At 48.3% G+C, this 26301-nt stretch overlaps 1 protein-coding gene across 3 annotated transcripts in view; it reads right to left on the bottom strand.

Annotated features, from left to right (window-relative positions):
• SCAF8 (SR-related CTD associated factor 8) overlaps positions 1-26301 on the bottom strand; it is a 1507655-nt gene that overhangs the window by 730090 nt on the left and 751264 nt on the right. For all 3 annotated transcript variants that reach the window (XR_011203719.1, XM_069234634.1, XM_069234635.1), the window contains exon 17: positions 8931-9580. Coding sequence is in view for 2 of the 3 variants with exons in the window: in XM_069234634.1 (XP_069090735.1) it covers positions 8931-9580 (650 nt within the window). In the remaining variant the exon portion in view is untranslated. The remainder of the gene's footprint in view (positions 1-8930; positions 9581-26301) is intronic.

The raw sequence follows: 26301 nt of genomic DNA, 5'->3' as shown, positions 1-26301 counted from the left end.
GGCCATCCTGGCTAACTGGATGTCCTCTTCACTGGAGTTATCCTCAGTGATTTCAGAGAGGCTGGACCCTCCTGTGAGGGAGCCAGCATCTCTGACTATTATTTTTGGAGTCAGGGCTTGAGAAGCCCTGTTCTCCCTAAATAGGACTGGTGGAGGGGATTCTTCCTCCAGTTCACTATCATCCTCCTCTGTGTTATCCACAGAGGGGTTGGCTCTATCATACTCTGCCAACAGCTCCTGGAGCTGTACTTTGGTAGGTCTGGAGCCCATTGTTATTTTCCTTATGTTACAGAGTGACCTTAGCTCTTTCATCTGGAGATGGAGGTAAGGTGTGGTGTCGAGTTCCACCACATTCATCTCTGTACTAGACATTATTCTTCTAAAAGTTGGAATGCTTTTAAGAATCTAAAACTAGTTCTAGAATCTAATTCAAACTTTTAAAAACTTTTAAAACTCTAAAAGAAATGCTAACAGGGACTAACACAAGGCCCTAGCAGGACTTTAAAGAATTTAGAAAACTTTTCAAATTGCAAAAATCAATTTCTAATGACAATTTTGGAATTTGTCGTGTGATCAGGTATTGGCTGAGTAGTCCAGCAAATGCAAAGTCTTGTACCCCACCGCTGATCCACCAATGTAGGAAGTTGGCTCTGTATGTGCTATTTCAAAGTAAGGAATAGCATGCACAGAGTCCAAGGGTTCCCCTTAGAGGTAAAATAGTGGTAAAAAGAGATAATACTTATGCTCTATTTTGTGGTAGTGTGGTCGAGCAGTAGGCTTATCCAAGGAGTAGTGTTAAGCACTTGTTGTACATACACCTAGACAATAAATGAGGTACACACACTCAGAGACAAATCCAGCCAATAGGTTTTGTTATAGAAAAATATATTTTCTTAGTTTATTTTAAGAACCACAGGTTCAAATTTTACATGTAATAGCTCTTTTGAAAGGTATTGCAGGTAAGTACTCTAGGAACTTTGAATCATTACTTTAGCATGTATACTTTTCACATAAAACACAATAAGCTGTTTTAAAAGTGGACACTTAGTGCAATTTTCACAGTTCCTGGGGGAGGTAAGTTATTGTTAGTTTCAACAGGTAAGTAAGGCACTTACAGGTTTCAGTTTTTGGTCCAAGGTAGCCCACCGTTGGGGGTTCAGAGCAACCCCAAAGTTATCACACCAGCAGCGCAGGGCCGGTCAGGTGCAAAGGTCAAAGAGGTGCCCAAAACACATAGGCTATAATGGAGAGAAGGGGGTGCCCCGGTTCCAGTCTGCCAGCAGGTAAGTACCCGCGTCTTCGTAGGGCAGACCAGGGGGGTTTTGTAGGGCACCGGGGGGGGGGACACAAAGTTGCACAGAAAGTACACCCTCAGCAGCGCGGGGGCGGCCGGGTGCAGTGTGCAAACATGCGTCGGGTTTCCTTCAGTTTTCAATGGGAGACCAAGGGGTCTCTTCAGCGATGCAGGCAGGCAAGGGGGGGGCTCCTCGGGGTAGCCACCACCTGGGCAAGGGAGAGGGCCTCCTGGGGGTCACTCCTGCACAGAAGTTCCGTTTCTTTAGGGGCTGGGGGCTGCGGGTGCAGGGTCTTTTCCAGCCGTCGGGAAATGGAGTTCAGACAGTCGCGGTCAGGGGGAGCCTGGGGATTCCCTCTGCAGGCGTCGCTGTGGGGGCTCAGGGGGGACAACTTTGGTTACTCACAGTCGTAGAGTCGCCGGAGGGTCCTCCCTGAGTTGGTTGTTCTCCACCAGTCGAGTCGGGGTCGCCGGGTGCAGTGTTGCAAGTCTCACGCTTCTTGCGGGGAATTGCAGGGGTCTTTAAATCTGCTCCTTGTAACAAAGTTGCAGTTCTTTTGGAGCAGTGCCGCTGTCCTCGGGAGTTTCTTGTCTTTTTCGAAGCAGGGCAGTCCTCAGAGGATTCAGAGGTCGCTGGTCCCTTGGAAAGCGTCGCTGGAGCAGGTTCTTTGGAAGGCAGGAGACAGGCCGGTAAGTCTGGGGCCAAGGCAGTTGGTGTCTTCTGGTCTTCCTCTGCAGGGGTTTGTCAGCTCAGCAGTCCTTCTTCTTGTAGTTGCAGGAATCTAACTCTTTAGGTTCAGGGAAGCCCTTAAATACTAAATTTAAGGGCGTGTTTAGGTCTGGGGGTGAGTACACCCTCTTTGTGCCTCCTCCCAAGGGGAGGGGGTCACATCCCTAATCCTATTGGGGGAATCCTCCATCTGCAAGATGGAGGATTTCTTAAAGTTAGAGTCACCTCAGCTCAGGACACCTTAGGGGCTGTCCTGACTGGCCAGTGACGACTCCTTGACATGGTTACCCCCTGACTTTTTGCCTTTGCTAATGCCAAGTTACGATTTGAAAGGTGTGCTGAGGCCTGCTAACCAGGCCCCAGCACCAGTGTTCTTTCCCTAACCTGCACCTTTGTCTCCACAATTGGCACACCCTGGCATGCAGGTAAGTCCCTTGTAACTTGTACCCCTGGTACCAAGGGCCCTGATGCCAGGGAGGTCTCTAAGGCTGCAGCATGTCTTTTGCCACCCTGGGGACCCCTCACTCAGCACATTCACACTGCTTGCTAGCTTGTGTGTGCTGGTGGGGAGAAAATGACTAAGTGGACATGGCACTCCCCTCAGGGTGCCATGCCAACCTCACACTGCCTACAGGTATAGATAAGTCACCCCTCTAGCAGGCCTTACAGCCCTAAGGCAGGGTGCACTATACCATAGGTTAGGGCATAAGTGCATGAGCACTATGCCCCTCCAGTGTCTAAGCAAAACCTTAGACATTGTAAGTGCAGGGTAGCCATAAGAGTATATGGTCTGGGAGTCTGTCATGCACGAACTCCACAGCACCATAATGGCTACACGGAAAACTGTGAAGTTTGGTATCAAACTTCTCAGCACAATAAATGCACACTGATGCCACTGTACATTTTATTGTAACATACACCCCAGAGGGCACATTAGAGGTGCCCCCTGAAACCTTAACCGACTATCCGTGTAGGCTGACTAGTTTTAGCAGCCTGCCACACACCAGACATGTTGCTGGACACATGGGGAGAGTGCCTTTGTCACTCTGTAGCTAGTAACAAAGCCTGTACTGGGTGGAGGTGCTTCTCACCTCCCCCTGCAGGAACTGTAACACCTGGGGGTGAGCCTCAAAGGCTCACCCCCTTTGTTACAGCACCCCAGGGCACTCCAGCTAGTGGAGTTGCCCGCCCCTCCGGCCACGGCCCCACTTTTGGCGGCAAGGCCGGAGGAGATAATGAGAAAAACAAGGAGGAGTCACTGGCCAGTCAGGACAGCCCCTAAGGTGTCCTGAGCTGAGGTGACTCTGACTTTTAGAAATCCACCATCTTGCAGATGGAGGATTCCCCCAATAGGATTAGGGATGTGCCCCCCCTCCCCTCAGGGAGGAGGCACAAATAGGGTGTAGCCACCCTCAGGGCTAGTAGCCATTGGCTACTAACCCCCCAGACCTAAACACCCCCCTAAATCGAGTATTTAAGGGCTCCCAGAACGCAGCAAGATAGATTCCTGCAACCTAAGAAGAAGAGGACTGCTGAGCTGAAAACCTACAGAGAAGACGGAGACACCAACTGCTTTGGCCCCAGCTCTACCGGCCTGTCTCCCCACTTCTAAAGACACTGCTCCAGCGACGCGTCCACAGGGTCCAGCAACCTCTGAAGCCTCAGAGGACTACCCTGCATCTAGAAGGACCAAGAACTCCCGAGGACAGTGGCTCTGTTCCCCAAAGACTGCAACTTTGCAACAAAGAAGCTACTTTGAAACAACACACGTTTCCCGCCGGAAGCGTGAGACTTTGCACTCTGCACCAGACGCCCCCGGCTCGACTTGTGGAGAACAAACACCACAGGGAGGACTCCCCGGTGACTACGAGACCGTGAGTAGCCAGAGTTGACCCCCCTGAGCCCCCACAGCGAAGCCTGCAGAGGGAATCCAGAGGCTCCCCCTGACCGTGACTGCCTGCTTCAAAGAGCCGACGCCTGGTAAAGACACTGCACCCGCAGCCCCCAGGACCTGAAGGATCCTACCTCCAGTGCAGGAGCGACCCCCAGGTGGCCCGCTCCCTTGCCCAGGTGGTGGCTACCCCGAGGAGCCCCCCCTTGCCTGCATCGCTGAAGAGACCCCTTGGTCTCCCATTGAATCCTATTGCGAACCCGACGCCTGTTTGCACACTGCACCCGGCCGCCCCCGTGCTGCTGAGGGTGTACTTTTTGTGTTGACTTGTGTCCCCCCCCGGTGCCCTACAAAACCCCCCTAGTGTGCCCTCCGAAGACGCAAGTACTTACCTGCTGGCAGACTGGAACTGGGGCACCCCCTTCTCCATTGAAGCCTATGTGTTTTGGGCACCACTTTGACCTCTGCACCTGACCGGCCCTGAGCTGCTGGTGTGGTAACTTTGGGGTTGCTCTGAACCCCCAACGGTGGGCTACCTTGGACCCAAACATGAACCCCGTAGGTGGTTTACTTACCTGCAAGAACTAACAAACACTTACCTCCCCCAGGAACTGTTGAAAATTGCACTGTGTTTAGTTTTAAAATAGCTATATGTCATTGATGTGAAAACTGTATTTGCTATTTTGCTAACTCAAAGTTCCTAAAGTTCCTACATGAAATACCTTTCCTTTGAAGTATTACTTGTAAATCTTGAACCTGTGGTTCTTAAAATAAACTAAGAAAATATATTTTTCTATACAAAAACCTATTGGCCTGGAATTGTCTCTGAGTGTGTGTTCCTCATTCATTGCCTGTGTGTGTACAACAAATGCTTAACACTACTCCTCTGATAAGCCTACTGCTCGACCACACTACCACAAAATAGAGCATTAGAATTAACTCTTTTTGCCACTATCTTACCTCTAAGGGGAACCCTTGGACTCTGTACATGCTATTTCTTACTTTGAAATAGTACATACAGGGCCAGCTTCCTACAAAAATGCACTACGAAAAAGTATAGATTGAGTGGTTGGAGATCTAGAATTGGTCTTAGTGACCCATCTTTCTTTGGTATAAGGAAGTATAGGGAATATACACCTAACCCTTGCTGTGATAGGGAAACAGGCTGTATAGCCCCTTTGAGAAGAAGGGATTGTACCTCTTCTTTCAAGTAAGTAGGATGGGTGTGTGACAGATTGTAAGAGCGAGCAGGAATATTTGGTGGAGTGGAGATGAGTTCTACACAGTGACTATGTTGGATAAATGATATAACTCACTGATCTGTGGTGATATTGTGCCATTTGTTGTTAGGAATGCATTAATCTTATCCCTACTGGAGAGGTGTGAGCTGGTGGAATGTGTAATTAGTCAGTGGCGTGTTTATAGGGCGGATCCGCTAGAGGTAGATGCCTTTCCTCGGTCTTTGTTTGCACCTCTGTAAGAAACTCTAAAGGAACCTGGGTGATAGAAATGTGTGTCTTGACTAGGTTGTGAGGTGGAAGGCTCATTAGATGAGGATTTAAAGCTTCCCCTGACTTGTGGGTAACGAAAATGGTCCCTTTGTGGTGTAGTGAGTAAGGCCCCCATGGCCTTTGCGGTTTCTGAATCTTTTTTCAGTTTTTCTGTAGTGGCGACAACCTCTAGCACAAACAAATGCTCTTTGTCAAAAGGCATATTAAGAACTGCCTGTTGGATTTCAGGTTTGAAAACTGAACATCTAAGCCAAGCATGCCTCCTGATAATGCTGGTAATAATGCCATGTGCAGCCGTGTCAGCTGCATCAGTGGCACTCCTAATAGCATTTTTGGAAATAGTCTGTCCCTCAAACTATTTCTTGTCCCCTGAGAGATACTGGAGAAGGTCTTATCTCGCCACAGTGGGTTCCCATCATACAGTGCTAGAAGTGCTTGGAAGTTAGCGATACACCAATGATTGAGTGATTGTGCAGCCACCCGTTTTCCTGCAGCATTTAGTTTTTTATTTCCTTTGTGAGGGGAGGTGCATCTCCCGTTGACTGACTGTTGGCACAATTACGTGCCACACTAACAAATAAAATTAGGGGGCAATTGTGTTCGAATGTATATAAGGTATGTAGGAGCCTCCATATTTTTCTTGTCAACGCTTGGTGTAATAACTTGGGATCTACAGGCTCTCTGTATCATGTTGGAGCATATCCAGTAGGATGGTAAGAAATTGACTCTTTATGAGTGGTAGTCACTGTGCCATAAAGAAAATCTCCCTCAATTGCGTCAGAATGTATTTGTACATATGATATGTACCTGCCCTTGCTATAAACTGTTGATATGATGTTGCCTATTCATGAGGTGAAGGACGTGCAGGGTATAAATCACGGTCATTTGGAAGTATGGGCTCTGAATCACATGAGTCCCATGGTTCTATGTCCTGTGGAATAGCCCCAAGTAATCTGCCTGAGGTGTTGGTGAACCTTATGGAGAGAACTGTGGCACTAACAGGTGGAGGAGATTGTGGAGGAGTAAGACGAAGCACAGGAGAGTGTGGTGTAGAAGACCATGGATGAACTGGAGTCTTGTCATTAGGAACCTTTTTAGGTGGTGGAGCAGTGGTCTAAGGTTTCCTGGAAAGAGGGGTAGGACATTGGGGCACCAGGGGTTACCCATGGGCTGCAGCATGTACTCCACCACCCATGTCAGCCCATGCAAAATGTGTCTGCGGGCCTGCCATTGCAGCCTGCGTGAAAATGTGTATGCGCCCTTTAACTACAGTTCACTGCAAGTCACCCCTACAGTAGGCCCTCCTAGCCCAGAGGGCAGGGTGCAAGTACCTGTGTGTGAGGGCACCCCTGCATGAGCAGAGGTGCCCCTATGAACTCCAGCTCCATTTCAGTGGACTTCGAAAGTGCGGGGAAGCCATTTTACCCATGTACTGGTCACTGCCTCTGTCCAAACCTGGGCATGTTTGTTATCAAACATGTCAGAATCATACCCCAATACTGTTGCCAGTATAGGTTGTATGATTCCATGCATTCTGGGGGCTCCTTAGGGAATCCCAGCATTGCTCCTACCAGTCTTCTTAGGTTTTCCTGGCAGCCGCGCTGCTGCCACCCTTCAGACAGGTTTCTGCTCTCTTGCTGTTTGACCAGCTCAAGCTGAGGAAGCAGAACAAAGGATTTCCTTTGGGAGAGGGAGGAAACACCTTCTCCCTTTGGAAATAGGTGTTATATGGCTTGGGAGAGGTAGACTCCCCAAGCCACTGTTATGCTTTGAAGGGCACATTTAGTGCATAAACCGGTTTGCACCAGTCCAGGGACCCCCAGTCCTTGACCTGGTGTGAAACTGGACAGTGGAAAGGGGAGTGACTACTCCCATGTCCATCACCACCACAAGAGGGATGCCCATAGCTCCACCAGATGGCCACTTGATTCTGCCAGCTTGAATTGAAGGTGGGCAGAGGTCCCTGGGAGCATCTGAGAGCAAACAACAGACACCGGAAAACAGCACTGCACCTGCGCCACTTAGCCCGAGTTGAAGTGACCAACGTGGTCTCCCAGCCCTCCAGAGACAGAGCCTACCTGGAACTAGCCCACTGTAGACTCCCCGACGCTGCCCGCAGCCTCTGCTGGCATGCCCCCTTAACCGCAAGTGCTCCCGGTGAAGACAACCCTACGCCCTCAGGACACCTCTGCACCAATTGCTCTTGTGGTGAAGAGGACCTAAGGTGTTCCCACATCCCTGAGCATCTCAAGATTTGAACCCACCTGTAGGGCCTCCTCGATTGGACTCCCTGTCCAAACCTGCAGCCTCTTTTAAACTGGACCGACCCCCACTGACTAACATTGTGCACCTGACGCCGTACTACACTTCTGTGCTCACCCGCCCCAGTGCCATCCTGGTGTCACCTGTTGGTGTGGCATTGACCCTTGTCCAATATTTAACTTAAGTCCAGGAGATTGGCCTCGAAAATCGCTGTACTATACCTGAATGTAGTACTTGTTTTTCCTCAGTAACTTAACAGTGCAACTTCTGAAAAAAGCACTGTCAACTTTAGAAACTGGAAAATAATGTCCATGCAAATCATACTTCCCTGATCCTATTGATACTGGTGTCTAAATGGTATATAAAGATACTTATTATTTTTACAACTTGGTGTGATCTCCTTGAGTCAGACATCTCATTATTGACTGTGTGCATTTGCAGATTAACACGTCTCTCTGATAAGCCTAAGGCTGCTCAACCACACTATTCCCCCTATAAGAGCACATGGGGACAGCTAGATCAAGCCCCTCTCCACTAGTAAGGAAAGATCTGAACTCTTTGCATGATATATCTCATTTTGATATATCATATAAAGAGCCAGCTTCCTACGTGAGCGAGCTTCAGATCCACGTGTGAAAGTACAGAAAGGATCTGATGTTAGACCATGGGTGTAGTAGCATGGATTTGGTGCCCTAAAGTAATATCCGAGGCGAGAAAAAAATTACGCAGAGCGGCATGACACCACCTGCAGGCGCCTGAGGGAGTTAAGAAAATCTTATGTATCCAGTCTGGCACCAGGGGGAAATTTGCATGGGAAGGAATTTTTCAGTTAGAATTCTCTATCAGAAGTATTTTCAAATTAGCCTAGACCTTCGTGGCAACACCAAAAGACAACCCGACAGAGTAAGGGGCAACACCCCAGTGGTAAACATGAGCTACACAAAAACCAATAACAGTTTACAGCATGACCCAAAAGAAAAAAGGAACTTAGTAAGAAGGAAAGAAACAAGAATTGGCAAGACTAATAGGCTTGAGTGTAATGTGCTATTGTATGCATTAACTCAGAAAGATGCAACATCTCTTAACATTACATTAAATATTTTTGCGCCTTTCGGTCATTAAACACACACATACCTTTAGACAATGGAATAGAGCATTTTTTCTAGTGTTCTTGAAGGATCTTGTGATACTTAATAAGCAACATAGCATTTAGGCATATCAAAATGAATTTACTGAACTAACCTGCAGTAAGGTTACTGGCTGACTGTAAGCAGCTGTCGGTTGAGTGTACACAGCAGTTGGTTGGGTGTACACAGCAGTTGGTTGGGTGTACACAGCAGTCGGTTGGGTGTACACAGCAGTCGGTTGGGTGTACACAGCAGTCGGTTGGGTGTACACAGCAGCAGGTTGGGTGTACACAGCAGCAGGTTGGGTGTACACAGCAGCAGGTTGGGTGTACACAGCAGCAGGTTGGGTGTACACAGCAGAAGGTTGGGTGTACACAGCAGAAGGTTGGGTGTACACAGCAGAAGGTTGGGTGTACACAGCAGAAGGTTGGGTGTACACAGCAGAAGGTTGGGTGTACACAGCAGAAGGTTGGGTGTAGGCTGATACTGGCTGACTGAACGCTGTCACAGGTTGTGTGTAGGCAGCCACCGACTGAGTGTAGGCTGATGTCGGTTGAGAATAGTTAGCATCTGGTTGCGTGTCCGCTTCCACCCCTTGAGTGCAGACAACTGCTGCTTCAGTGAAAGAAGGCACTACTTCAGCTGTGGTTGAATTCTTGAGATCAGAGGCACTCTGAGCCGTGGTAGTGGTGATGGTAACTGTAGTTGTGGCAGGCAGCGGAGTGGCCACTTTAACAGGCTCCGGAATCTTCACAGCTTCCCACTCTAAATGAAAAAAAATTGTCATTAATAACACTATTTCAGTTTTGACAGGCTTTGTCTTCAAAAATATATTATTCAAATCAAACTTTACCTTTGTTCTAAGTGGCTGCCTCTAATTTCTGAAGTAGATGTGTAAGGAAATGCCTCCTTGGCATGGTTACCCCCTGACTTTTTGCCTTTGCTGATGCCAAGTTATGATTTGAAAATGTGCTGAGGCCTGCTAATCAGGCCCCGGCACCAGTGTTCTTTCCCTAAACTGTACCTTTGTCTCCACAATTGGCACACCCTGGCATCCAGGTAAGTCCCTTGTAACTGGTACCCCTGGTACCAGGAGCCCTAATGCCAGGGAAGGTCTCTAAGGGCTGCAGCATGTCTTATGCCACCCTGGGGACCCCTCACTCAGCACATGCACACTGCTTGCCAGCTTGTGGGGCTGGTGGGGAGAAAATGACTAAGTCGACATGGCACTCCCCTCAGGGTGCCATGCCAACCTCACACTGCCTATGGCATAGGTAAGTCACCCCTCTAGCAGGCCTTACAGCCCTAAGGCAGGGTGCACTATACCACAGGTGAGGGCATAGGTGCATCAGCACTATGCCCCTACAGTGTCTAAGCAAAACCTTAGACATTGTAAGTGCAGGGTAGCCATAAGAGTATATGGTCTGGGAGTCTGACATACACGAACTCCACAGCACCATAATGGCTACACTGAAAACTGGGAAAGTTTGGTATCAAACTTCTCAGCACAATAAATGCACACTGATGCCAGTGTACATTTTATTGTGAAATACACCCAGAGGGCATCTTAGATATGCCCCCTGAACACATACCCGACTTCCAGTGTGGGCTGACTAGTTTTACCACACACCAGACATGTTGCTGGCCACATGGGGAGAGTGCCTTTGTCACTCTGTGGCCAGGAACAAAGCCTGTATTGGGTGGAGGTGCTTCTCACCTCGCCCTGCAGAAACTGTAACACCTGGCGGGGAGCCTCAAAGGCTCACCCCCTTTGTTACAGCGCCACAGGGCATCCCAGCTAGTGGAGATGCCCACCCCTTCGGCCACTGCCCCCCACTTTTGGCGGCAAGGCCGGAGGAGATAATGAGAAAAACAAGGTGTCACTGGCCAGTCAGGACAGCCCCTAAGGTGTCCTGAGCTGAGGTGACTAACTTCTAGAAATCCTCCATCTTGCAGATGGAGGATTCCCCCAATAGGATTAGGGATGTGCCCCCCTCCCCACCTGGAGGAGGCACAAAGAGGGTGTAGCCACCCTCAGGGCTAGTTGCCATTGGCTACTAACCTCCCAGACCTAAACACAACCCTAAATTGAGTATTTAGGGGCCCCCAGAACCTAGGAAGACAGATTCCTGCAACCTGAAGACGAAGAAGGACTGCTGACCTGAAGCCCTGCAGAGAAGACAGAGACACCAACTGCTGGAACCGGGGCACCCCCATTTCCATTGAAGCCTATGTGTTTTGGGCACCACTTTGACCTCTGCACCTGACCGGCCCTGAGCTGCTGGTGTAGTAACTTTGGGGTTGCCTTGAACCCCACAACGTGGGCTACCTTGAACCCAACTTTGAACCCGGTAAGTGCTTTATTTACCTGTGAACCTAAGAAATACTTACCTCCCCCAGGAACTGTTGAGTTTTGCACTGTGCCCATTTTTAAAATAGCTTATTGCCATTTTTGCCAAAACTGTACATGCTATTGTGATGATTCAAAGTTCCTAAGATACCTGAATGAAATACCTTTGATTTAAAGTATTGTTTGTAAATCTTGAACCTGTGGTTCTTAAAATAAACTAAGAAAATATATTTTTCTATATAAAAACCTATTGGCCTGGAATTGTCTTTGAGTGTGTGTTCCTCATTTATTGCCTGTGGATGTACAACAAATGCTTAACACTACCCTCTGATAAGCCTACTGCTCGACCACACTACCACAAAATAGAGGATTAGAATTATCTCTTTTTGCCACTATCTTACCTCAAAGGGGAACCCTTGGACTCTGTACATGCTATTTCTTACTTTGAAATAGTACATACAGAGCCAACTTCCTACAAGATGCCTTTCCCAGTGTTAGATTCATAGGTCAGAAAATCAACATCCAGGAGGCTAGGTGATTTAATAGAGGCATGTCAATTAACAAAGGCATGTCCTACCATTTAGACAAGCATTGGCAAAGTCAGCAAGACTTTCCTTAGAGAGCTACTGGCTCTGTCAATGTCTTTTCCTTATGCTTTACAGCATCAACGAAGATGCAGTACATGGAGAAATACACGAGCTAGAGAGGGCAATGATGGTAGGTGTAGAGAAGAGCACACGGCCAAAAGGAAGCCACTTAACAGCGAGTGGGGTCTATAAGCACATCGTACGAAAGTGCCTCTTTTGTCAGTTTTTCTCTCTCTCCCCCTCCCTCTCACTCACCCTCTTCCCCCTCAGTCTCCCGCCCCCTCTCCGATACTCCCCCTCCCCCCTTCCCCTCTCACCATCCCTTCCCCTCCCATTGGGTTCCTGCTAACCAGGACCCCACTGTAGGAAGCTGAGCTGGTTTGTGGTGGGTACCTAGGATACTTACACCTTATACCAAGTCCAGGTATGAACTATTAGTGTAGTGTAGGCAGTATCTAGAAGCCAGGCTCTCTAGATGTAGCTGTGGACGAGCAGCCAAGGCTTATCTCGGAGACATGCAAGGCTCATGCAATACCACTGTAGTCACACTGCACTTACACACATGAAAGAAAACACTCAGTTTTACAAAAATAAAGGTACTATATTTTAGTGACACAATTACCAAAAAGTACTAGAGAGAGTGTCAAACCTCCAATAGGAGGTTACACCCTAGATATGTACACTAGTAATCAGAAATAGGCATAAAAAGTGAGAGAAAACAGTGCAATAGCAAATAGGCAATAGTGATCCGAGGGGGAGCCCAAACCATATACTACAGAAATGGTATCCGTATAAAGGACCCTCAGCTAGGTAAGTGGAGTGTGTAGAGGGGAGCTTCCCCCCCCCCACCCCCCCCCCCCCCCCCCAGCGACCAGGAGAAAGGAGTAAATTACTGGATGTTCCCCAAAGCACCAAAAAGGAAGGAAAATAAGAAATTGCAACACCCAGACAATACTGCAAAAAACCAGCCTGAAGAGAACGACCTGTGGAAGAAGGGGACCAAGTCCAGAAATCACAGAAGAGTCCAGTGGGGGCAGGAGCCACTAACCACCCAGCTGTGGTTGCATGAGATGGTCAACAGTAGGACGAAGACGGTCAGAATGCATTCCTGGAGCAGGTGAAGAGTTCCTGGAGGATGCAGTTGACGTCCCACGCCAGATGGAAGAAGGCATTTGGTCAGTAACGTGGACAATCCACCGACAAGTCTTGGCAAAGGCAGAAGTCTTGGTAAAGCATAAATGGAGCTAGTGGGGACCAGCAAGGTCCAGGAGGACTCAACCTATAGTGGGGGGCGGGGGTAGTGAAGTCTTAGGGGGACCCTCAGCAAGGTAAAGAGTCCACAGAAGAAAAGGCATCCCCCACAGGAGACCCACTGGAAGAGGAACGAGGATTTGCAGGGGAGTCTACGCAGCACAACTGGAAACGGGTCCAGCGCTGCAGAAGAAGCACGCAGAGGGCTGTTGTAGGAAAGTACCATCTTGCCTGGCATGTTACCCCCCATATTTCACTGTATTTATGTTGTTTTAGTTGTATGTGTCACTGGGACCCTGCAAGCCAGGGCCCCAGTGCTCATAAGTGTGCCCTGTATGTGTTACCTGTGTTATGACTAACTGTCTCACTGAGGCTCTGCTATCCAGAACCTCAGTGGTTATGCTCTCTCATTTCTTTCCAAATTGTCACTAACAGGCTAGTGACCAATTTCACCAATTTACATTGGCATACTGGAACACCCTTATAATTCCCTAGTATATGGTACTGAGGTACACAGGGTATTGGGGTTCCAGGAGATCCCTATGGCCTGCAGCATTTCTTTTGCCACCCATAGGGAGCTCTGACAATTCTTACACAGGCCTGCCCTTGCAGCCTGAGTGAAATAACGTCCACGTTATTTCACAGCCATTTACCACTGCACTTAAGTAACTTATAAGTCACCTATATGTCTAACCTTTACCTGGTAAAGGTTGGGTGCTAAGTTACTTAGTGTGTGGCCACCCGGGCACTAGCCAAGGTGCTCCCACATTGTTCAGGGCAAATTCCCCGGACTTTGTGAGTGCGAGGACACCATTACACGCGTGCACTATACATATGTCACGACATATGTATAGTGTCACAATGGTAACTCCGAACATGGCCATGTAACATGTCTAAGATCATGGAATTGTCACCCCAATGCCATTCTGGCATTGGGGTGACAATTCCATGATCCCCCGAGTCTCTAGCTCAGACCCGGGTGCTGCCAAACTACCTTTCCCGGGGTTTCACTGCAGCTGCTGCTGCTGCCAACCCCTCAGACAGATTTTTGCCCTCCTGGGGTCCAGCCAGGCTTGGCCCAGGAAGGCAGAACAAAGGACTTCCTCAGAGAGAGGGTGTTACAGCCTCTCCCTTTGGAAAAAGGTGTCAGGGCTGGGGAGGAGTAGCCTCCCCCAGCCTCTGGAAATGCTTTGATGGGCACAGATGGTGCCCATCTCTGCATAAGCCAGTCTACACCGGTTCAGGGATCCCCCAGCCCTGCTCTGGCGTGAAACTGGACAAAGGAAAGGGGAGTGACCACTCCCATGACCTGCACCTCCCCTGGGAGGTGCCCAGAGCTCCTCCAGTGTGCTCCAGACCTCTGCCATCTTGGAAACAGAGGTGCTGCTGGCACACTGGACTGCTCTGAGTGGCCAGTGCCAGCACGTGACGTCAGAGACTCCTTCTGATAGGCTGCTCCAGGTGTTGCTAGCCTATCCTCCTTCCTAAGTAGCCAAACCTCCTTTTCTGGGTATTTAGGGTCTCTGCTTTGGGGAATTCTTTAGATAACGAATGCAAGAGCTCATCAGAGTTCCTCTGCATCTCTCTCTTCACCTTCTGCCACGGAATCGACCGCTGACTGCTCTGGAAGCCTGCAAAACTGCAACAAAGTAGCAAAGACGACTACTGCGACCTTGTAACGCTGATCCGGCCGCCTTCTCAACTGTTTTGCTGGTGGTGCATGTTGTGGGGGTAGTCTGCCTCCTCTCTGAACTAGAAGCTCCAAAGAAATCTCCAGTGGGTCGACGGAATCTTCCCCCTGCAACCGTAGGCACCAAAGAACTGCATCACTGGTCCTCTGGGTCTCCTCTCAGCACGACGAGCGAGGTCCCTTGAACTCAGCAACTCTGTCCAAGTGACTCCCACAGTCCAGTGACTCTTCAGTCCAAGTTTGGTGGAGGTAAGTCCTTGCCTCCCCACGCTAGACTGCATTGCTGGGTACCGCATGATTTGCAGCTGCTCCGGCTCCTGTGCACTCCTCCAGGATTTCCTTTGTGCACAGCCAAGCCTGGGTCCCCGACACTAACCTGCAGTGCACGACCTCCTGAGTTGTCCTCCGGCGTCGTGGGACCTTCTTTTGTGACTTCGGGTGAGCTCCGGTTCACTCCACTTCGTAGTGCCTGTTCCGGCACTTCTGCGGGTGCTGCTTGCTTCTGAGTGGGTTCTTTGTCTTGCTGGACGACCCCTCTGTCTCCTCACGCAGTTTGCGACATCCTGGTCCCTTTTGGGCCACAGCAGCATCCAAAAACCCTAACCGCGACCCTTGCAGCTAGCAAGGCTTGTTTGCGGTCTTTCTGCACGGAAACACCTCTGCAAGTCTCTTCACGACGTGGGACATCCATCCTCCAAAGGGGAAGTTTCTAGCCCTTGTCGTTCTTGCAGAATCCACAGCTTCTACCATCCGGTGGCAGCTTCTTTGCACCCACAGCTGGCATTTCCTGGGCATCTGCCCACTCCCGACTTGATCGGGACTCTTGGACTTGGTCCCCTTGTTCCACAGGTACTCTTGTCTGGAAATCCATCGTTGTTGCATTGCTGGTGTTTGTCTTCCTGGCAGAATTCCCCTATCACGACTTCTGTGCTCTCTGGGGAACTTAGGTGCACTTTGCACCCACTTTTCAGGGTCTTGGGGTGGGCTATTTTTCTAACCCTCACTGTTTTCTTACAGTCCCTGAAACCCTCTACAAGGTCACATAGGTTTGGAGTCTGTAAGGAAATGCCTCCTTGGCATGGTTACCCCCTGACTTTTTGCCTTTGCTGATGCTATGTTTTGAATTGAAAGTGTGCTGAGGCCTGCTAACCAGGCCCCAGCACCAGTGTTCTTTCCCTAACCTGTACTTTTGATTCCACAAATGGCACAAACTGGCATCCAGATAAGTCCCTTGTAAGTGGTACCCCTGGTACCAAGGGCCCTGATGCCAAGGAAGGTCTCTAAGGGCTGCAGCATGTCTTATGCCACCCTGGAGACCCCTCCCTCAGCACAGACACACTTCTTGCCAGCTTGTGTGTGCTGGTGAGAACAAAACGAGTAAGTCGACATGGCACTCCCCTCAGGGTGCCATGCCAGCCTCTCACTGCCTATGCAGGTATAGATAAGTCACCCCTCTAGTAGGCCTTACAGCCCTAAGGCAGGGTGCACTATACCATAGGTGAGGGCACCAGTGCATGAGCACTGTGCCCCTACAGTGTCTAAGCAATACCTTAGACATTGTAAGTGCAGGGTAGCCATAAGAGTATATGGTCTGGGAGTCTGTTTTACACGAACTCCACAGCACCATAATGGCTACACTGAAAACTGGGAAGTTTGGTATCAAACTTCTTAGCACAATAAATGCACACTGATGCCAGTGTACATTTTATTGTAAACTACACCCCAGAGGGCACCTTAGAGGTGCCCCCTGAAACCTTAACCGACTATCTGTGTAGGCTGACTGGTTCCAGCAGCCTGCCACAACCGAGACATGTTGCTGGCCCCATGGGGAGAGTGCCTTTGTCACTCTGAGACCAGTAACAAAGCCTGCACTGGGTGGAGATGCTAACACCTCCCCCAGGCAGGAGCTGTCACACCTGGCGGTGAGCCTCAAAGGCTCACCCCTTTGTGCCAGCACAGCAGGACACTCCAGCTAGTGGAGTTGCCCGCCCCCTCCGGCCACGGCCCCCACTTTTGGCGGCAAGGCCGGAGAAAATAATGAGAATAACAAGGAGGAGTCACTGGCCAGTCAGGACAGCCCCTAAGGTGTCCTGAGCTGAAGTGACTCTAACTTTTAGAAATCCTCCATCTTGCATATGGAGGATTCCCCAATAGGATTAGGGATGTGGCCCCCTCCCCTGGGGAGGAGGCACAAAGAGGGTGTACCCACCCTCAGGGCTAGTAGCCATTGGCTACTAACCCCCCAGACCTAAACACGCCCTTAAATTTAGTATTTAAGGGCTCCCCTGAACCTAAGAATTTATATTCCTGAAACTACAAGAAGAAGAAGACTGCTGAGCTGAAAACCCCTGCAGAGGAAGAACAGAAGACACCAACTGCTTTGGCCCCAGACTTACCGGCCTGTCTCCTGCCATCCAAAGAAACCTGCTCCAGCGACGATTTCCAAGGGACCAGCGACCTCTGAATCCTCTGAGGACTGCCCTGCTTCGAGAAAGACAAGAAACTCCGGAGGACAGCGGCCCTGCTCCAAAAGAACTGCAACTTTGTTTCAAGTAGCAGATTTAAAGACCCCTGCAACTCCCCGCAAGAAGCGTGAGACTTGCAACACTGCACCCGGCGACCCCGACTCGACTGGTGGAGAACCAACCCCTCAGGGAGGACCCTCCGGCGACTCCAAGACTGTGAGTAACCAAAGTTGTCCCTCCTGAGCCCCCACAGCGACGCCTGCAGAGGGAATCCCGAGGCTCCCCCTGACCGCGAATGCCTGAACTCCATTTCCCGACGGCTGGAAAAGACCCTGCACCCGCAGCCCCCAGCACCTAAAGGAACGGAACTCCTGTGCAGGAGTGACCCCCAGGAAGTCCTCTCCCTTGCCCAGTTGGTGGCTACCCCGAGGAGTCCCCCCCTTGCCTGCCTGCAACGCTGAAGAGATCCCTTGATCTCTCATTGATTTCCATTGAAAACCCGACGCGTGTTTGCACACTGCACCCGGCCGCCCCCGCGCTGCTGAGGGTGTACTTTTTGTGCTGACTCGTGTCCCCCCCGGTGCCCTACAAAACCCCCCTGGTCTGCCCTCCGAAGACGCGGGTACTTACCTGCTGGCAGACTGGAACCGGGGCACCCCCTTCTCTCCATTATAGCCTATGTGTTTTGGGCACCTCTTTGACCTTTGCACCTGACCGGCCCTGAGCTGCTGGTGTGATAACTTTGGGGTTGCTCTGAACCCCCAACGGTGGGCTACCTTGGACCAAAAACTGAAACCTGTAAGTGACTTACTTACCTGTTAAAACTAACATTACTTTACCTCCCCCAGGAACTGTGAAAATTGCACTGTGTCCACTTTTAAAACAGCTTATTGTGTTTTATGTAAAAAGTATACATGCTAATGTAATGATTCAAAGTTCCTAAAGTACTTACCTGCAATACCTTTCAAATGAGATATTACATGTAGAATTTGAACCTGTGGTTCTTAAAATAAACTAAGAAAATATATTTTTCTATAACAAAACCTATTGGCTGGATTTGTCTCTGAGTGTGTGTTCCTCATTTATTGCCTGTGTGTATGTACAACAAATGCTTAACACTACTCCTTTGATAAGCCTACTGCTCGACCACACTACCACAAAATAGAGCATCAGTATTATCTCTTTTTGCCAGTATCTTACCTCTAAGGGGAACCCTTGGACTCTGTGCATGCTATTCCTTACTTTGAAATAGCACATACAGAGCCAACGACCTACAGGGTCCATTTGTGGTTTGCATTCCACTTCTAGAGTATATGGTTTGTGTTGCCCCTATCCCTATGTGCCCCCATTGCATTCTATTGTGACTATACATTGCTTGGACTGTTTTCTATTGCTATTACTGCATATTTTGGTATTGTGTACATATATCTTGTGTATATTTGCTATCCTCATACTGAGGGTACTCACTGAGATACTTTGGCATATTGTCATTAAAATAAAGTACCTTTATTTTTAGTATATCTGTGTATTGTGTTTTCTTATGATATTGTGCATATGACACTAGTGGTACTGTAGGAGCTTCACTCGTCTCCTAGTTCAGCCTAAGCTGCTCTGCTAAGCTACCTTTTCTATCAGCCTAAGCTGCTAGACACCCCTCTACACTAATAAGGGATACCTGGGCCTGGTGCAAGGTGTAAGTACCTCTTGGTACCCACTACAAGCCAGTCCAGCCTCCTACAGCTGTGTGTCGCAGGGAACAGTCCTTGGGGCTGGGCCTACACGAGCATGAAGATCCCTTGGAGGAGATGCCAACAAGCCTAGGTAGCTGCATGAGACGGGGGCTCTGGAGTACTGTACTGCATGAAAAGGCAAGAACTTACCTCCACCAAAGTTGGGCAGGTGGCAGAGTGGACCAAAGGAAATACACCAGACCACCACCAGTAATGCAGGATCCACGCAGCTTAGGATGAGAGGGGAGCCACGCGGCCGGTCGTCACTGCAGTTGGTACCTGTGGATGCAAAGGAATGACTCCTTCACTCTAAGGGAGATTCCTTCTTCCTTCTCATGCAGACTGAAGGCTTGCAGTCCTCAGAGGATGCAGAGCTGGGAAAATGTTGCAGAAGCTGGAAGGAGCTGTGGAAACAATGTTCAAGCAGAGTCTTCGTCGTGGATGCAGATTGTAGGTTCCCGGAGGGTCCAGTTGCGGTTCAAGTGGCCAGAAGTCCAAGTAGAGGTTGCCGAGAAGTCCTGTTGGAATCTTGCAAACCAAATTCTGAGGACCCACCCAAGAGAGAGAAATAGCCCTGAAATGAGGGTTGGTCGCCTAACCAGGTGACCACCTATCAGGAGGGGGCTCCGACGTCAACTGCCGGATCTGGCCACTTCAGATGCTCCCAGAGGTCCCTGCCTACATTGGATTCAAGATGGCAGAACCCAGGGACCCTCAGTAGGAGCTCTGGGCAACACCCCTGGGTGGTGTTAGACAGAAGTGGTCTCTCCCCTTTCTATTGTCCAGTTTCGTGCCAGAGCAGGAAGTAGGGGTCCCTGAACCGGTTTTGACTGGTTTATGCATAGAGGGCACCAAATGTGCACTTCAAAGCAAACCAGTGGCTTGATGACATTACACCTCCCAAACCTTGTAACACGCATTTCCAAAGGGAGAGGGTGTTACCCTCCTCTTGCAAAGGAAATCCTTTGTTCTGCCTTCCTGGGCTTGATCAGATCGAGCAGCAGGAGGGCAGAAACCTGAGGGGTGGCAGTAGCTTCAGCTGCCCGGAAAACCTTGTAAGACTGGTGGTAGCAACGGTGGGGGTCCTCTAAGGAGCCCCCAGAGTGCATGGAATCATACTTCCAATACTTGTAACAATATTGGAGTATGATTCCGACATGTTTGGTACCAAAACTGCCTAGGTTCGGAGTTATCATTATGCAGCTGGACATAGGTAGACACATATGTCCAGCTACAATCATCAAATCGCGTCTCCGCACTCACGAAGTCCAGGAAATGGAGCTAGAGTTGGTGGGGGTACCTCTTCTAGTGCAGAGGTGCCCTCACACACAGGCACTTGCACCCTGCTCTCTGGGCTATGAGGGCCTGCTATAGGGGTGACATAAAGTGACCTGGTGCACTGAGATGGTAGTTAAAGGATGCATGCACCCATTCATGCAGGCTGCAATGGCAGGCCTGCTGAACAGTTTGCATAGGCTCCCTAAGGGTGGCATAAAACATGCTGCAGCCCATGAGGATTCACTGGTACCCCAATGCCCTGGGTACCTAGGTACCATATACTAGGGACTTACATGTGGACACCAGTATGCCAAATGTGGGATGAAATACAGACTTTGGGAGAGAGCGCATTACCACTGGGGTCCTGGATAGCAGGATCCCAGTGAATACAGTCAAACACCCATACATCAGGCAGAAAAATGAAGTAACCATGCCAAGTAAGAGGGTACTTTCCTACACTAAGGAGTTGGTATCAGACAAGGGTGCAAACTTCATGTCTGCTTTCCTTAAAGACATGTAGAAAGAGTGTGATGTCACTTATAAATTCATCACTCCTTACCATCCTCAAATCAATGGGTTAGTTTGAGAGGTTTAACAAAACCCTCAAAGGCGTGATAATGGGACCCTCAGAAAAAATAAGAATGAGGTGGGATGTCCTGTTACCTTGCCTCCTCTCACTCCATCCTCAGAGGTGCAGTGCTGACCATCCTGTGTTCACCTGTAACCAACTCCGCATCTTTACTGTGGTGGGTAGGGGCTCCTGCCCCCACTGTACTCTGTTGTGCCTTCTGGACTTGGTCCCCTCTCTCCACAGGTCTTCCTTTACAGGACTCCACCTCTGGGGTCTTGCATTTCTTCTCTTTTCTTCTTTGTGGGTAGTATGGGGAAAATCCACTGGTTTACTCCTTCCTACCTGGTTGCTGGGGGTGTTGTGGTACTTACCTCTGTGGTTTCCTGGTACCCCCAGCTCACCTCAACACATTCCACTCACCTAGTTGGAGTCCCATATTTTTTTTTGGTATATGTTTTGGGCTTCCACTAGGGTCACTATTTACTATTGTGATTTACAATATTTTACACAGTTTTCTATGCCTATCTCTAATTGCTAGTATATATATATATATATATATATATATATATATATATATATATATATATATATATATATGGAAAATGTCACTTACCCAGTGTACATCTGTTCGCGGCATGAGACGCTGCAGATTCACATGCTGTGCACATCCCGCCATCTAGTGTTGGGCTCAGAGTGTTACAAGTTGTTTTTCTTCGAAGAAGTCTTTTCGAGTCACGAGATCGAGGGACTCCTCCCCTTTCGGCTCCATTCCGCATGGGCGTCGACTCCATCTTAGATTGTTTTCACCGCAGAGGGTGAGGTAGGAGTTGTGTATATAGTAATAGTGCCCATGCAATGGATTAAGTATGTATGTACATAATGTGACTAAAAGTGATATATTTGCAGATTTACAAATGTACAAGTTTATTTTTTTATTTTTTTGTGAACTTCTAACGGCTACAGGCTCCCGGGGAGGTGGGAGGGCGCATGTGAATCGGCAGCGTCTCATGCCACGAACAGATGTACACTGGGTAAGTGACATTTTCCGTTCAATGGCATGTGTAGCTGCAGATACACATGCTGTGCATAGACTAGTAAGCAGTTATCTCCCCAAAAGCGGTGGTTTAGCCTGTAGGGGTTGAAGTTGTTTGAAATAATGTTCTTAATACTGCTTGTCCTACTGTGGCTTGTTGTGTTGTTAACACATCCACGCAGTAATGCTTGGTAAATGTATGGGGCGTAGACCATGCGGCTGCCTTACAGATTTCAGTCATTGGTATGTTTCCTAGAAAAGCCATGGTGGCACCTTTCTTTCTAGTGGAGTGTGCCTTTGGTGTAATAGGCAGTTCTCTTTTTGCTTTTATTTAACAGGTTTGAATACATTTAACTATCCATCTGGCAATGCCTTGTTTGGATATTGGATTCCCTGTATGGGGTTTTTGGAAAGCAACAAACAATTGCTTTGTTTTGCAAATTTGTTTGGTTCTATCAATGTAGTACATTAATGCCCTTTTGATGTCTATGTATGTAATGCTCTTTCAGCTACCGAATCTGGGTCTGGAAAGAACACTGGGAGTTCCACTGTTTGATTTAAGTGGAACGGCAAAATGACTTTAGGTAAGAATTTTGGATTTGTGCGTAGAACTTTATGTTTGTGTATTTGTATAAAGGGTTCTTGTATGGTAAATGCCTGTATTTCACTTACTCTTCTGAGAGATGTGATAGCTATTAGAAAGGCTACTTTCCATGTTAAGTACTGTATTTCACATGAGTGCATGGGTTCAAATGGTGGACCCATGAGTCATGTTAATATGATGTTGAGGTTCCACGAAGGAACTGGTGGTGTTCTTGGTGGGATAATCCTTTTTAGACCCTCCATAAATGCTTTTATGACTGGGATTCTGAATGATGAAGTTGAGTGCGTGATTTGCAGATAAGCCAAAATTGCAGTCAGATGTATTTTAATGGAAGAAAAAGCTAACTTGGACTTTTGTAAGTGTAGTAGGTAGCTTACGATGTTTATAGCAGATGCGTGTAATGGTTGAATTTGATTATTATGGCAGTAATAAACAAATCTTTTCCACTTATTTGCGTAGCAATGTCTTGTGGTTGGTTTCCTAGCTTGTTTTATGACCTCCATGAATTCTTGTGTAAGGTCTAGGTGTCCGAATTCTAAGATTTCAGGAGCCAAATTACTAGATTGAGCGATGCTGGATTCCGGTGTCTGATCTGCTGTTTGTGTTGAGTTAACAGATCTGGTCTGTTTGGCAGTTTGATATGAGGCACTACTGACAGGTCTAGTAGTGTTGTGTACCCAGGTTGTCGTGCCCAAGTTGGTGCTATCAGTATGAGTTTGAGTTTGTTTTGACTCAATTTGTTTACTAGATACGGAAGGAGTGGGAGAGGGGGAAAAGCGTACACAAATATCCCTGACCAACTCATCCATAACACATTGCCTTGAGATTGAGCCTGTGGGTACCTGGATGCGAAGTTTTGGCATTTTGCGTTTTCTTTTGTTGCAAATAGGTCTATTTGCGGTGTTCCCCATCTTTGGAAGTAAGTTTTTAGTATTTGGGGATGAATTTCCCATTCGTGGATCTGTTGGTGATCCCGAGAGAGATTGACGGCTAACTGATTTTGAATTCCTGGTATGAACTGTGCTATTAGGCGAATGTGGTTGTGAATCGCCCAATGCCATATCTTTTGAGCTAAGAGACACAATTGTGTCGAGTGTGTCCCTCCCTGTTTGTTCAGATGATACATTGTTGTCATGTTGTCTGTTTTGACAAGAATGTGTTTGTGGGATATTAGAGGTTGAAATGCTTTCAACGCTAGAAATACTGCTAGTAGTTCTAAGTGATTTATATGAAGCTGTCTCTGCAGAGTGTCCCATTGTCCATGGATGCTGTGTTGGTTGAGGTGTGCTCCCCACCCTACCATGGAAGCATCCGTTGTGATTACGTATTGAGGCACTGGGTATTGGAAAGGCCACCCTTTGTTTAAATCTATAGTATTCCACCATTGAAGCGAGGTGTATGTTTGGCGGTCTATCAACACTAGATCTTGAAGTTGACCCTGTGCTTGTGACCATTGTGATGCTAGGCTCTGTTGTAAGGGCCGCATGTGTAATTTTGCTTTTGGGACAATGGCTATGCATGACGACATCATGCCTAGTAGTTTCATTACAAATTTTACCTGGAACTTTTGGTTTGGGTGCAAGGTCTGTATTATGTTTTGGAATGCTTGTACTCTTTGTGGACTTGGAGTGGCAATCCCTTTTTTTGTGTTGATTGTTGCTCCTAAGTACTGTTGTATTTGACACAGCTGTAGGTGTGATTTGTTGTAGTTGAGTGAGAACCCTAGTTTGTGAAGGGTTTCTATAACGTACTTTGTGTGTTGTGAACACCGTTCTTGCGTATTGGTTTTGATTAACCAATCGTCTAGACACGGGAACACATGTATTTGCTGTCTTCTGATATGGGCTGCCGCTAGGGCAAGGCATTTTGTAAAAACTCTTGGCGCTGTTGTTATTCCAAACGGCAAGACTTTGAACTGGTAATGTACTCCTTGGATTACAAACCTTAGGTACTTTCTGTGGGAAGGATGTATGGGTATATGGAAATAAACATCCTTGAGGTCTAGTGTTGTCATGTAGTCTTGTTGTTTGAGCAATGGGATCACGTCTTGCAGTGTCACCATGTGAAAGTGATCTGATTTGATGTAAATGTTTAACGTTCTGAGATCTAGGATGGGTCATAGAGTTTTGTCTTTTTTGGGTATGAGAAATTACAGGGAGTAAACACCTGTTCCTTTCTGATGAATTGGTACTAGTTCTATTGCCTCTTTTTGCAACAATGCTTGGACCTCCAGTTGTAATAGATCCATGTGTTGTTTGGACATGTTGTGTGTTTTTGGTGGGACATTTGGAGGGAATTGTAGGAATTCTATGCAATAACCATGTTGGATAATGGCTAGGACCCACGTGTCTGTTGTTATTTCCTCCCAGTTTTGGTAAAAATTTGTTAGTCTCCCCCCCCTCCCCACTGGTGTTATGTGTTGGGGATTTGTGAGACTGGCGTCACTGTTTATTTTGCGGTATTTTGGGACTTTGGAACTTCCCTCTAGTTTTAGGGAACTGCCCCCCTCTGTATTGTCCCCGAAAACTTCCCCTCGGATACTACCTCTGGTAGGTGGGCCTTGTTTGGGAGGTTGAGGGTTCTGTGCTCTGTCCTCGAAACCCCCCTCTAAACTGTGTTTTGCTAAATGTGCCTTTGCTCTGTGGGGAGTAGACTGCGCCCATGGCCTTGGCCATATCTGTGTCCTTTTTAAGTTTCTCAATAGCAGTGTCCACTTCCGGCCCAAACAACCGCTGTCCATTATAAGGCATATTCAGCACCGCTTGTTGAATTTCTGGCTTGAATCCTGAGGTGCGTAGCCATGCGTGTCTCCTTATGGTGACCGCTGTATTTACAGTTCTTGCAGCTGTGTCTGCTGCCTCCATTGCAGACCGTATCTGGTTATTAGAGATACTCTGGCCTTCTTCCACCGCTTGTTGCGCATGGTTCTGGAACTCTTTGGGTAGATGTTCTATGAAGTGTTGCATTTCGTCTCAATGAGCTCTATCATATCTGGCTAGCAAGGCCTGTGAATTGGCAATGCGCCATTGGTTGGCTGCTTGTGCCGCAACCCTTTTCCCCGCTGCGTCGAACTTGCGACTTTCCTTGTCGGGTGGTGGTGCATCTCCCAGGTGTGAGAGTTCGCCCTTGTGCGCGCTGCACCTACCACCACTGAGTCCGGTGTTAATTGCTGCGTGATGTACACAGGGTCTGTGGGTGGTGGTTTGTACTTTTTCTCCACCCTTGGAGTTATGGCTCTGCATTTCACCGGCTCTTGAAATACTTGTTTTGAGTGTTTCAACATTCCCGGTAACATAGGGAGACTCTGGTACTGACTATGTGTGGACGACAGAGTATTAAACAAAAAGTCATCTTCAATTGGTTCTGCGTGCAGGGTGACATTGTGAAATGCGGCTGCTCTGGACACCACCTGTGTATACGCAGTACTATCTTCAGGTGGTGATGGTCTCGCTGGGTAGCAGTCAGGACTGTTATCTGATACAGGCGCATCATAATGATCCCATGCGTCAGGATCATCTTGGCTCATCCCTGTATGCGTTGGGGACTGCATCATTGGTGGAGTTGCCACTGGTGATGGTTGTGGTGAGTGATGTGGTGATGGTGGCGGAGTTACTTGCTTTGCCACCTTTGCTTGTGGCTGTTTGTCTTTCTCTTGGAAAGCAAGTTTCCTTTTCATTCGTATTGGAGGGAGAGTTCTGATTTTCCCTGTCTCTTTTTGAATGTGGAGCCTTCTTTGCCTGTAATCTGGCTCCCCAGCTTTTAACTCTTGGCCAAATTTGTGTTCTTGCAATTGTGAGGACAGTCCTTGCTCCTCAGTGTAGGAACTTGGTTTCGGCTCCGAAGCCGGATGTTTCGGTATCAAAACTTTTTCAACCGTTTTTTTTCGGCTCCGAAGACACTTTTTTGGCTTTCAGTGTTCCAATTTCT

The sequence above is a fragment of the Pleurodeles waltl genome, chromosome 5 (assembly GCF_031143425.1).
Source record: "Pleurodeles waltl isolate 20211129_DDA chromosome 5, aPleWal1.hap1.20221129, whole genome shotgun sequence".
NCBI classification, from domain to species: domain Eukaryota; kingdom Metazoa; phylum Chordata; class Amphibia; order Caudata; family Salamandridae; genus Pleurodeles; species Pleurodeles waltl.
This window is presented reverse-complemented; position numbering and strand designations above follow the sequence as displayed.